This window comes from Nannospalax galili, unplaced genomic scaffold (genome assembly GCF_000622305.1).
Source record: "Nannospalax galili isolate Female #2095 unplaced genomic scaffold, S.galili_v1.0 scaffold39, whole genome shotgun sequence".
NCBI classification, from domain to species: domain Eukaryota; kingdom Metazoa; phylum Chordata; class Mammalia; order Rodentia; family Spalacidae; genus Nannospalax; species Nannospalax galili.
In genome coordinates, this window is record NW_008346683.1 from 7,772,318 (window position 1) to 7,784,845 (window position 12,528).

At 42.8% G+C, this 12,528-nt stretch overlaps 2 protein-coding genes across 2 annotated transcripts in view; both read left to right on the forward strand.

Moving 5' to 3' along the window:
* Window positions 1-12,143, forward strand: part of LOC103742147 (tetratricopeptide repeat protein 41-like) — an 85,041-nt gene extending 72,898 nt beyond the window's left edge. The window contains 3 exon segments of the mRNA XM_008843158.3: window positions 9,624-9,753; window positions 9,845-10,503; window positions 12,040-12,143. Coding sequence (XP_008841380.2) covers window positions 9,624-9,753; window positions 9,845-10,503; window positions 12,040-12,143 — 893 coding nt within the window.
* Window positions 11,787-12,528, forward strand: part of Nt5dc3 (5'-nucleotidase domain containing 3) — a 62,242-nt gene continuing 61,500 nt past the window's right edge. Inside the window, exon 1 of the transcript XR_607614.2 lies at window positions 11,787-11,833. The gene's annotated coding sequence lies outside the window, so the exon portion shown is untranslated. The remainder of the gene's footprint in view (window positions 11,834-12,528) is intronic.

Consider the following 12,528-nt stretch of genomic DNA (forward strand, 5'->3'; position numbering starts at 1 on the left):
CTTGTTCAATTTTATATCTTATATAGGGTTTATACTGAGTACAATAATGCATAACTGTATTAATTCAACACTGTGAACCTAAAAATTTACAGCCAATTTTGAAAGAGATGCATCTTTGTTCTGGAAACTGTTATTGACTATGTCAATGCTGTTGTAATGAAATGCTTCTACTAATTATGTGGTTATTAAATAAATTAAAAAAAGAAAATAGGGGGCTTCTAGTAAGCTTTGGTAAGACAAGTTATAAACACCATTTTTTTTGGTCTTTTTGAGACAGGGTCTCCCTGTAGCCCCAGCTGACCTGAAACTCACTATGTAGACCAGGCTGGCCTTGAACTCACAGAGATTCGTCTGCCTCTGCCTCTTGAGTACTGAGATTAAAGGCATGTGCCACTGCGTCCGGCTATAAACACCAACTTTTTATCTCTGAGAGTAAAGTTTAAGTGTTAAGATATGGCATCTGCTAGGTGACAGTTCCTACATTTTGCTTTTTCTGAATGCTTCACTGAGGCTTTTATTTCCTAAATGAAATATCTTCCTGCTCATATATCCTTCATAGCTCATTTCCTCTCAACTCTGATCCAGTTTCAAGTACAAACTTAAACACAATCAAACTGCTAATCCTAGAGATTTCAGTAGGAATGCCAACTATGAAACGAGGCCTATTGTGATCTATGTGCCAAGCTCCCTCTGGCAGGAACAGTCTCCTTGCCCTTCTTTGATAAGTACTTTAAATTCACTATTGAGAAACCATTTCAGTGGGAGAAAAGAATAGAAATGTGGTTTTTCATTCTCCATTGTATCAAGCTGAGCTCTGTAATGAATTGCTTATTTTGGATGAAGGATGATAGATGAACATAATGTTACTTCCCTCCCACTGGGATTCTTTCCAAAAAGAAATGCCAACCCCCTGGATCAAGTTCAGAAGGAAGAAATTAATGATATCAGTGGGTGACTCTCAGCAGGGAGAGTCAGTCTCTTTTCTTAATATAATTTGAAAATGCTCACCGTGGCCAGAACCCTCTTACTATAGCAGTGGATCCCTTAACCCAGAAGTTAAGTAAGTAACCCAGACAAACTTTACATTTTGGCTTTAACTTAGATATAAATGCCTATTCTTCCCCCAAACTGTTAAGTGTTGTGCGAAGATCTCTGTCCCCTTTTAAAAGTGGACCTGTTGTGGTTGGGCATGGTGGCATACACCTTTAATCCTAGCACTCAGAGGAAGAGGCAGGTGGATTTCTGTGAGATCCAGTCCAGCCTGGTCTACATAAAGAGTTCCAAGCCAGCTAGGGCTACAGGGAGACCCTGTTTCAAAACGAAACAAAAACCCAGAAAAAAACAAAAAATAAAACAAAATCTGAATGCATGAACTGGAATTGAATGTTACCTTTCTCAAAATGCATCATCTACAATTTCTAGTTTTGGTTTCTGAAGAATTGTTTGGTCTGTGCATAAGATCCTTCTAGACTACCATCCGTCTCTTATGGTCCTCTTGCCTGCTCACACTTTGAAATAATTAATTGTGTTAGTATCTCATGGTATTGAACCTTTCTAAACCTAGTTTTCATAGAAAGCAACTCTTTCTTTTCAAGTCTTATTAGTTTGTATTGTACTTAATTAACTTACTTAATGAGACTAATGAGCCTGGTTGATTCTGGATCATGCTAGTACCCAGCTGTTGGGGACAGAAGGGTCCCTGTGGAGAAGGGCTACTAGCTGCAGTCATTGAGTATGCCTTGGTGATAGAGAATATGCTTTACAGAGGAAACAGAGGGCCATGGTTAATTAAGCAAGCCAGTTTATTTGTGTTAACAGAGCTGCTTTTTTTTTTTTACTTGTTTTATAGGGTTAATATTTCTAACAGATTATAAATTTGCAAATACTCTTGGTGATAGGAAAATGTCAATTAGCCTTTATAAGCTTAGACAACTTTCAAAGCTGGAAGGGACTCTCATGTTCTTTGAGTGAATTCTGAAGCCTAGGAAGTAACAGATGTGTCAGGCACATTTGATCAGAGAATTGAATGAATTCGACATTATAATTATAAAGTCTCATAAAGACCAAGCGATATCCTCGCAACTAATAAGTGGGAGCCATGGTGGCAGCTGGTAGTCTGACCATAAATTTCAAGCTCTGTCAGTGGTGATGAGGACAGAGGCATAGCACAACCCTGACACCCTCAGCAGCCTGAAGAGTTCCCTTAATCTTTTAGGGACCATCACTCAAGCAAACACAGGATTCATGGGTTTGGTGCAGAAAAGAATTTCAAGATTAGCCAGTGTAAAGCAGAGTTGAGATTTTACCAAAAAATTATTTTAATATAGACTTTAAGCATAACATGAGGATTAAGAGAAAGAGACATGTTTAGAAAGAAAGACATACATGAAGACTTTTCAAAGAAGAGCTGAAATTTATTAAAAGACTTTTTTTTTGTCTTTTTGAAGCAGGGTCTCCCTGTAGCCCCAGCTGTCCTGGAACTCACTATGTAGACCAGGCTGGCCTTGAACTCACAGAGATCCACCTGCCTCTGCCTTCCAAGTGCTGGGACTACAGGCATGCGCCACCACATCCAGCTCATAAAAGACATTTTTAACATAGTTTTAAGCAAGGTTTCTGGTCATGGGGGTGTGGAGGAGGAGTGGTGTGGTGGATGAAGGGTGTGGTGGGAGTAGGGATGACAAAGAGGCATTCAGGAAGAAAGCATGGGTGTGGGCTTCTCTAAGAGAGTAGCATGTCACTGTCTTTATGATAGTCATATATACCATTGGTGAATTTCAAGCTAGTTATCTTCAAAGAATTGCCAAGAAAACTAAAATGATATCACAGCATTGTTCTTGAGGGGCACCTGACAGGCTTACAGTTGACAAGATCACAGGTGTGCTGGAAGGTAGAGTATCTGCTTTGTAAACAAAGTTAATAGTCTTGCTTGAAAATTTGAAAATAATCTGGGGAAAGGAATGAGACTGTATCCAAGTTCATGTACATTTAAGCCTTAAGTCTGGGTCATTGCTATTGATATTTTATGCTAAAAATATAAAATATATCTATATGAGAGGAATCATTTCTTCATCAGTGACCTTCAAAGCAAATGTTAATTGTGTTGGAATTCTTGCTCTCAGTTGGTGCGAGTCTTCAACCAGACTCCAGGGTGAGGGACTCCTATGGTTTGAAAGTTTATTGGGGAGACAAGCCATAAAGACTTGCAGTCCAAGATGTCCTACTCAGACTTTTCAGCACTGTAACAAGTATTGAAGAGAACCAACGTAAAGAGGAAAGATTTGTTTCAGCTCATGAGTTATGAGTTAGGAGATTTCATTCCATAGTTGCCTTGTTCCATTGCTGTGGGCCCGTGGTAAGCGTATTGGTATTGGGCAGGTGTGGTGGAGAAAAGCTATTCACTCCTGGCAGCCAGGAATCAGAGAGACTGATAGGAAATGATCAGGGACACATTATGCCTTGCAAAGGCATGTCCCTAGTGACCCACTTTTCCCAGCCAGCCTCCTCTATCTTCTAGTTTCTACCACCTCCTAATAATTCCATTAAATGATAAATTCATCAGTGGATGATTAGTTTGGAGCCCTCATGATCTACTCCTCAATAATGCCACCAGCTGGGAACCAAGTCTTCAACATGTGAATCTTTTGAGGAGTATATCATATTCAGGTCATAACAGAATGTGATACGAACTGTGACAGACATGGGGAGGATGCGGGGAAGTGCATAAAAGGCAACAGGACTTCCTAGAGAATGTGTTTAGGGCAGAGTCCCTATAGGTACCTGCTGAAGAAGGTCAGGAAGGCATTTTAAGCAAGAAGAATCAGCATGAGCAAAGGCAGGAAGGGTGAGTAGGGCAGTATGAACTGGAATGGGAGGGTTAGGGATGACGATGGAGGAGTGGAGAAAGTTGAGAGCATGGAAAAACCTTACCACTGTTCCAATTTGACTATGAAATGTCCTGCAGAGAGGATTAAAGTCTAGGTCCCCAGATGGTGGTACAATTTTGGAAGGTTCTGGAAACTTTAGGAGGTAGGGCCTAGGTCACTAAGGCAGGTCTTTAGGAGTCTCTTTTCTTGGCCTCTCTCCCTTTCTCGCTTTCTCCCCACCTCCTATCTACCATGATGTGAGCTCCTTCACCAAACCTTCCCTGCTATGATAGATGGAAGTCATGAGCCTAAATAAATGCTTGCTTAAGCTGTTTATGTCAGATATTTTCTTATAACCATAAGAAAACTAATACTTCTACCATGTTCTCCCACATGGTTAGGCAGAGGAACTTCTGAAGGATTTCCAACACTAAGGGGTGTTGAGTAGATGTGTGTTTCAGACATAACATGCTGGTTGGTATATAGAATTTGTTGAGAGGAGGCTGGTTAAACTATGGTTAAACTATGACAGATATAGTAGAAATAGGGAAAAAGGGTTGCATTTGAGGTTTAATAGGGGAATTCAAAAACACTTTGAGGGGCCAGGCATGGTGGTACACACCTTTAATTACAGCACTCAGGAGTCAGAGGCAGGTGGATCTCTGTGAGTTTGAGGTCAGCCTGGTCTTTATTATGAGTTCAGGTCAGCCAGAGCTACACAGTGAGTCTTTTTGTCTTGGTTTGATGGAGGATGGGGACCAAGGTGTAAGTTGTGGTAAGAGTTCATGAAGTAATGGGAAAGATGATGGAGGGTGACTGCCAGTTGTTTTTTAAAAATATTTATTATTTTTATTTTATGTGTATGAGTGTAATGATGCCTGCATGTAGGTGGGTGCACCCATGTTGTGCAATGCCCATGGAGGACAGAAGAGGGAATCAGATTCCCTGGAACTGGAGTTTTGAACAGTTGTTAGCTGTCACGTGGGTGCTGGGAACTGAACCCGATGCCCTTAACCACTGAGCCATCTCTCCAGCCCCCAAATTCTTCTAGCCTTTATTCTACTGAATCCCGTCCTTCTTGCCTCACATAGTATTTGCTGTTATCTCTAGGTATACTTCGGTAATGCCAGTCCTGCATGCAAGCTGTTTGCTTCCCAGGCTCACACTGATGGTGCAGACAGTGGTCAAAGGGCAATAGTGACACCACAGGTATATTACTGGAGGTCTTCAGGAAGCTTGCCTGAATGAGCCTGACACTCAATGGATACCACCAACAAAGAACTCATGGGGGCTAAAATTGGATGGGTGAGATCTGGAGAGATGGCTCAGTGGTTAAGAGCACAGACTGCTCTTACAGAGGAGCTGGGTTCAGTTCACAGCACTCACATGATGGCTAACAACTTCCAGTCCAGAGAAAGCTATCCTTAAACAAAGATTGCAATTGGGTATTTTCTGGGCTCTCAATTTCTGCCCTTAAAAAAAACAAAAAAAAAAAAAAACAGAGGTTGTGATGAGGGAGTGGTCATTCCCTGGATCTCCATTCATGAGACTGTCCCCTGATCTGGCACTGAAGGATCTGGTTACAAGTGTCAGACGCAGGCTGGAGAGAGCACAGGCTGCTCTTGCAGAGGACCTGGGTTCAATTCCCAGCACCTACATGGTGACTAACAACTGTCTGTAACTCCAGTTCCAGGGAATCTGTTGCCCTCTTCTGACCTCTTAAAATCCCAGTGCTCAGGAGGTGGAGGCAGGAGGATCAGAAGTTCAGGGTCATCCTTGGTTACACAGAGAGTTTGAGGCCAGCCTAGGCTACATTAGATTCAGCTTTTGGGAGGGACTCCCTTTGTATAAAACCTTGCTTTTTCTACAGAAAAAATGTTTTTGTAAGAAGCTTGTGTGTGAGGGGCTGGACAGATGGCTCAGCGGTTAAGAGCACTGACTGCTTTTGCAGAGGACCTGGGTTTGATTCCTAGCACCCACATGGTGGCTACGAACTGTCCTTAACTCCAGTTCCAGGGGAATCTGAAGCCCTCTTCTGACCTCCGAGGCATTGCACGACACGGGTGCACTCACATACATGCAGGCAATACACTCATACACATAAAAAAATAGAAAAATAAAAAAAGCTTGTGTGTGTACATGTTTATGTAGATGTGTGCATATCTGTGCATGCATGTATGCATGCATGTGGAAGACCAGAGGCTGATATTAGGTGTCTTCTTCAGTCATTCTTCACTTTATTTTTACTCTCTGAACCTCGTGCTCACTAATTTGAATAGGATTCACCTGTCTTTGCCTCCCCAACACTGGGATTATAGATGTGCATGTACTCAGCTTTTAAAAAATTTTATTGTTTTTATTTTATGGGTATGGGTGTATTGCCTGTAACTGCACCTGTGTTGTGCAATGCCCAGAAGAAGGCACAGGATTTCTCCAGAACTGAAGTTACAGACAGTTGTTAGCCACTGTGTAGGTGGCTGGTAATTGAACCCATGTCCTCTGTAAGAACAGCCAGTGCTTTTAACTGCTGAGCCATCTCTCTAACCCAGTACTCAGCTTTTTACATGGATACCGGAGAGCCAAACTCAGGTCCTCATGCTTGCATGGCTAGTACTTTACTGACTGAGTCATCTTCTCAGCTCCTGAATGTTTTCTTTTTAATGTTAAACACTTAAAGAGAGACCAGGAAAAAGTGCTCCTAAAAATCTGAGAAGAGCCTTTTAGAAGAGTTAGTGAGACTTTGCCTCTTAGTCCCATCTGCAGTTCATATTCTTGTAGAAGTGTCTCCATCCAGAAGTACAAGGCAGACAGTTCCTTCTTAGATGTATTATTACTTTACTAAAAATTTGATTACATTTATCTGTGTGTGTGTGTGTGTGTGTGTGTGCTCATGCCATGGGTGCATGTGGAGGTCAGAGGACAACTTGTGGGAATTGGTTCTCTCCCTCTACCTGCTGGACTGGGAATGAACTCAGGTTCTCAGGCTTGGTGGCAAGTGACTTCACCTGCCGAGCCACCTCACCAGTCCTATTATTATTTTAAATGTCCTAAGTGAAGTGGCGGGTGGGGGGCAGATAGAGTTATGTCTGGGATCCTGAGGACTGAGAATCCCAACTGAACTATTTCTGGATTTGCGGACATCACTGCCTCAGTTTTCTTACTGGCCAGAAGGGGATAATAATGTCTGCCCCTAGGATTATTCTGAGAATTTAATGAGATAAAAAAAGCAACAGAAATAAGTTAAAATGTTAGGCTCCCTCCCCATCCACAGCAGTGGTCAGCTATGGGAGGAAGCTCAGAAATTTCTCAGCAATTCCCATTAACTCATGTTGGTTGTCTTCGTTTCCTGGGTCAAGAGGACTAACCAGGCTCAGCCAGTTGGTACCAGCTCCAAGGAAAGGTGGAGTGGTGTAGGGCTAGGTTGAGACAAGGATGCCTGTTCCAGGAAGCTTACTTGATGCTTCAAATGAAAGAATCAGATTGTGTCCAAGAATGTTCTGAGGTCAAAACTATAGGTATGAATCTACCGTGTCATAGGGGAAAGGCCTTGGGGGTCAAGGTTCTGGCTGGGAAGAAACCTGGGGAACAGGGTGTGAAGCAGTGTGTGCAGAAGGCCCAGAAGCCGCTCCTGTGAAAATTCAACACCTCTCAAAGAGCTTCCTTGAAGGGTGAACAGAATCTGGACACACGTGGCCAGAGAATCTCTTCCAGTGAGTTCTGTCTTGCCAGCTACATGGTTTCTCCATGTTCCCCTTTAAGGCCAGTTAAAGTCAAGGTAACTGGGCCATTACAAACGAGTAATTTACATGGGTATTCTACTCATCTAGATCGGGCAGCTGGGAATATCACAGGGAGTTATGAAAATAATTCAAGACCGAGGACAGAGCTGTGATGGCTAAGCAGACCCAAAACTCCCTATCAGATTGTTAGAAAAAGCTGCAGCAGTCTGGGACATGGACTGTGACTTATGAGCAGAGTTGTGGAAAGAAGAATGCAAGCAGGGTCAGATGCTGCTCAGGACAGACTGGAGTGGGGAGAGCAATCCAGTGCAGCAGTCAAGGGCAGGCTTCAGTGTTCTCATCTGTAAGATGTGCAGAATGGACATGCACTGAAAACTCTTTGGAAGGGCACACTGGAAACCAGTGTCACTGGTTACAGATGGCACAGGGAAGGGAGACACTTTTCCCTTCACATTTGGGTACATTTTCATTTCAGAACCATGTAGATGTGTGTCCTAGGAAAAAGAATAAATTATATAGATGTGTGTTATTGTTAACACAGGACCCAGCCATGTGTCCATTTCTGTGACCTTCGTATCTGCAGCAGTCTCTTAACACATTTCCAGGTCACTGTCTACTGGCACGAGCCTTACACTGCATTTATAAATTCAGCCCTTAAATCAGCAGTCCTGGAAACGGCCACAATGAATAAACAAGTACCATTTGAAAATCAGATTTAAAATGAATTTAACTTTTAACATATTTTAGAGAATTAGTATTAACAGTGGCACCTGGCAAAAGTTTTTTTTTCCTTTGGAAAGAAAATTAAGCCCATAAAGAAGTTTGAAAAATGGTACAATGAACCACCGTAGAAATATTCACCAACTTTTAACATTTTGCTGCATTTGTATTCTAACACATACTTCTGAATCATTGAAAGTTAGTTGCAGACATGGCAGTGTTTTCTCTACATACTTCCACATATGTCTTCTGGGCACAAGGATATTCCATGATCTAACCACAATGCAATAATCAAATTAGAAAATTTAACTATAAGACTTGTATTTATTGTATGTCCTACATTCAAAATCCCCTATATTCTATTCTAGTATTGTAGTAATGTCAGTTGTAACTTCTTACTTTTTTTTTAGGAAAGGGCAGGGGATCGAGCAATATAACATTAACTATACCTTAGCTTTTTACTTTTAGATTGAGAATCCTTTTCAGGATGTGTGTGTGTGTGTGTGTGTGTGTGTGTGTGTGTGTGTGTGTATGTGATGGAATTCAGGGCCTCTCCTATGCTAGGCAAGGACTCTGTTACTGAGACTGCGTCTCCAGACTCTACTGAGGATCTGTTGGTTGGATCTTTTAGCTTAGGGTATTTGCCTAGTTGTCTTAAGAAAATTTCTCATTAAAATTTTTTTTAAGTTATTTTAATTTTTTGTGTATGAGTGTATTGCCTGCATGTGCGTAAGTGCACCTGTGTTGTGCAGAAGAGGGGTCAGAAGAGGGTGTCGGATTCCCCTTTACAGATGGTTGTTAGCTGCCATGTGGGTGGCTGGGAATCAGAGATTCCTCTGCAAGAGCAGCCAGTGCTCCTAACTACTGAGCCATCTCTCCAGCCCCCGATGTTTTCTTTTTCTGTTTGTTTTGGGTGTTTCTTTCTTTCTTTCTTTCTTTTTTTTTTTTTACAGGATCTCCATCTGGCCTGGAACTCATTATGTAGACCAGGTTGGCCTTGATCTGACGGAGATCTGCCTGCCTCTGCCTGCCGAATGCTGGGATTAAAAGGGTGAGCCACCACACCTGGCTTGATCTTTTCATTTTTGAAGAGTGTTAAGTCAGCTTTGGCCTTCTCCTTAGGTCCAATGTCCTTTGATTTGTATCTGTCTGTTTCTTCACCACAAGACTCAGATTTTTGGCAGGGTATTATAACATGATATTCTAACATCACCTTTATAAATGTTTTTAATTTTCTTTTAAATATATGAAATTAGTAATCTGAAAACATTCAAACTTTTTTCCCCCATCTATCCAGCAGGCCAACTATTGGCAAGTAACTTCTGCCATCATGCCATGATGGAAGCAGTGGGCTATTTGTATAGGTCACTTGATTTAAGGGCGACTCATCTGAGATCTTCCCATGCATCAATCCGGGGGATCCTGCTGTGAGTTTCTGTTGCATGTCTTGAAAAGAAATATATTTCTGATTATTCATGTTATGTGTACAGCCTCTTGACACTTTTTGAACTTTTGTAGGCTTCTAAGGGAAATCCAGCGGCTTTGGGGCAGGAGAGGTTTGCCTCAAGGCATGAGCCAGCAATATCTTGAGGGTCCTAGGAATGACTTTTCATTATGGGAACACTTGCTTAAGTTAAACTATCACAGCGCTCAGAGTTCTGACATGGTAAACTCTGCAATGTGTGTGAATGTAGGTAAGTTACAGAGTGCTAAAATCATGGAGCCAGCTCCTCCCATTTCAGAGAAATCAAAATGTGCTCCTGGCAAAGGGAAAAAGCTCTCAACTCCAATTCTGGACCTGTCTGCTGGGGAGAAGTCCCAACCAAAACCACAAAATGCTCCAGTATGGAATGGTCCAAGGAAGCAAGCACCAAAGAAAAAGAATGACTGTTCTTTGAAGATTTTACCCCTGGATGAAAAGAATGGCTTAGTAAGGCTTTCAAGGCAAATGATTTTTTCTGCTAACAGTGAGAGCAGAGAAGGCCTAATCACTTCACTTTACCATCAACCTGTGCCAGTGTCTCTTAGTGCAAATAATCCCTGGGAATCCATATCGGAGCTCATATCAGAAAAGTGGCTTTTTCATAGCCCACACTATTATCTTAATCCTCAAAAGTCCATGTTTCAGAGACTTCAAATGACACTAATAAAGAATAAAAATTACTTTGAGCTCTTTTGTATTCGTTTTCCCCTTTATTTTAATAAAGTTTGTGTGTGTGTGTGTGTGTGTGTGTGTGTGTGTGTGTGTAAGCCAGACACTGTTTCTTCCTCAATGACTTTCCTTCTTATTTCTTGAGACAAGGTCTCACTGAACTTGGAGCTCACTGATTCAGCTAGACTGACTAGGCCGTGAGCTCCAGAGATCGTCCTGTGTCCATCCTTTCCAGTGCAGGGGTCACAGGAGCAGGCTGCCATACCTGGTGTGTTGCAGAGTGCTGGAGATCAAACAGGTTCTCACTCATGCACGGCAAGCTCTTTACCCACTGATCTGTCTCCTCAACCCCCTATTTTGGACTCTTTAATTGGCTCTTCTAAGACACTTAGGAGTGATAATTATCAAGATTTGGGGGTTCAGTTTTTTTTTGTACATTATAATATTGTGACTGATTCTAGTTCAAAAGAACAGGTCTTAAATAATTAACATTTTTGCAGTAAATAGGGCAATGTTGATCTCTCAGGATCTAATAGTCTAAGAAAATATATAGAAGCAATTTCATTATAGTTCTGTTATTTTTACATTTCTATAGTTCATGTAATTTGAATTTATAAGTTTTTCATCTAGACAGAATTGGAGGTGGTTATCACCAAAATTTTTATTAATATAAATAAGTTAGGAATTGAAATGCTCTGAAGTTGTAATCTTAAAGTACTTGAGCTCGTGGATTTGATATCGTATCTCTGATTTTGAACCTTTTATTATCCTCCATTTTATCAGTGATTTGTAAAACATTAACCATTAACTGTTAAGGAACGTTTTCTAGCTACCTTCATCCCTAGTCTACCTTCTAAAAGCCCCAGAAGGGACTCAGTGGTGTGACTTTAGACAAGCTATTTCAATTCTGTTGTGCCTCAGTTTCCTTATCTAAAACGAGAGAAATGGCACTAATTTTTTTCAAGCTACCAATAAGATCGCGTGAGATATATACATGCTAAGTCTTCCATTGATGGCAGTTACTGTCAGGAGCTAGCCTAGATGCTATCTTTCTTCAAGAAACATCTTCTGACCCCTCTCCTCTAGTCCACAGCTTAAGCATGCACTAATGCCCCTGTTATTTGTCTTATGCTGTGCCCCATCTATTTCACATATGCAAACAATTCCCTATATTTCACCTCCCACCCTGCTTAATGGTCGCAGCCATAGAGTAATCTGGGAATTCCTTGGGACCCAGTGATTCTCAGGCAGGTCCTGGGTGGGTGACGTCAGCTGCAGGAGCCAAGTGTGACTCAGTGCACAGAGAAATGGCGCCTGGTGGGTAGGTTACTGTTTGTCATTGGTGGAACCACAAGGTATGGAACAGGTGCAGCTGAGTCTGTGAGCTGAGCAGGACCCGTGCTGTGAGCGTGCCCACAGGACCCCTGTGGAGGTGGAAATCTAGGATGGAGCACTGACTTTCCAGGCAGTGCACCCTCAGGGAAATATGAGCGTAGTTTATCCTTATTCAAGGGCTGGGATCTTCCAGCTGACATTAGCCGTTGTGTGGGTCTCGGTTCAGCCGTTCCTGAAAGGGCAGGCCTGGATACCTGCAAGCTGAGCGATAGGGCCGTCCCAGACTGGCACTCGAGACCCAGGAAAGGTCTAGACTGCAGAAGCCATTGACGTGGAGTGAGGTCACCCTCCAGAGTTGGCACTAGATCAGAGATGGGGTTTGGGCACATCATTCGTGCGCCTAGAGCTGGGGACCGCCATGAAAGGGAGGAAAAAGATGGAGCGGAATCCCAAGGGCTCCAGGGTCGGCGACGACTCATCGCGTTCTGTGTGGCTTCTGCACCACTGCGTAACCGCTCCCACGCGCGGGGTCAGGAAGTGACTGCAGCAGGTCGGGCAGCAGCTGGCCGGCTCGGGCTAGCTCCTGCAGCTGGGCTAGCTTCTGACTCCACCCCGGCCCCTAACCCCGCCCCCGTCCGCTCCGAGCCCCGCCCAGGCCCGTGGCCCCGCCCTGACTCCGCCCCATGGGTGCTGGAGGCCCGGCCGCGCCGCCACG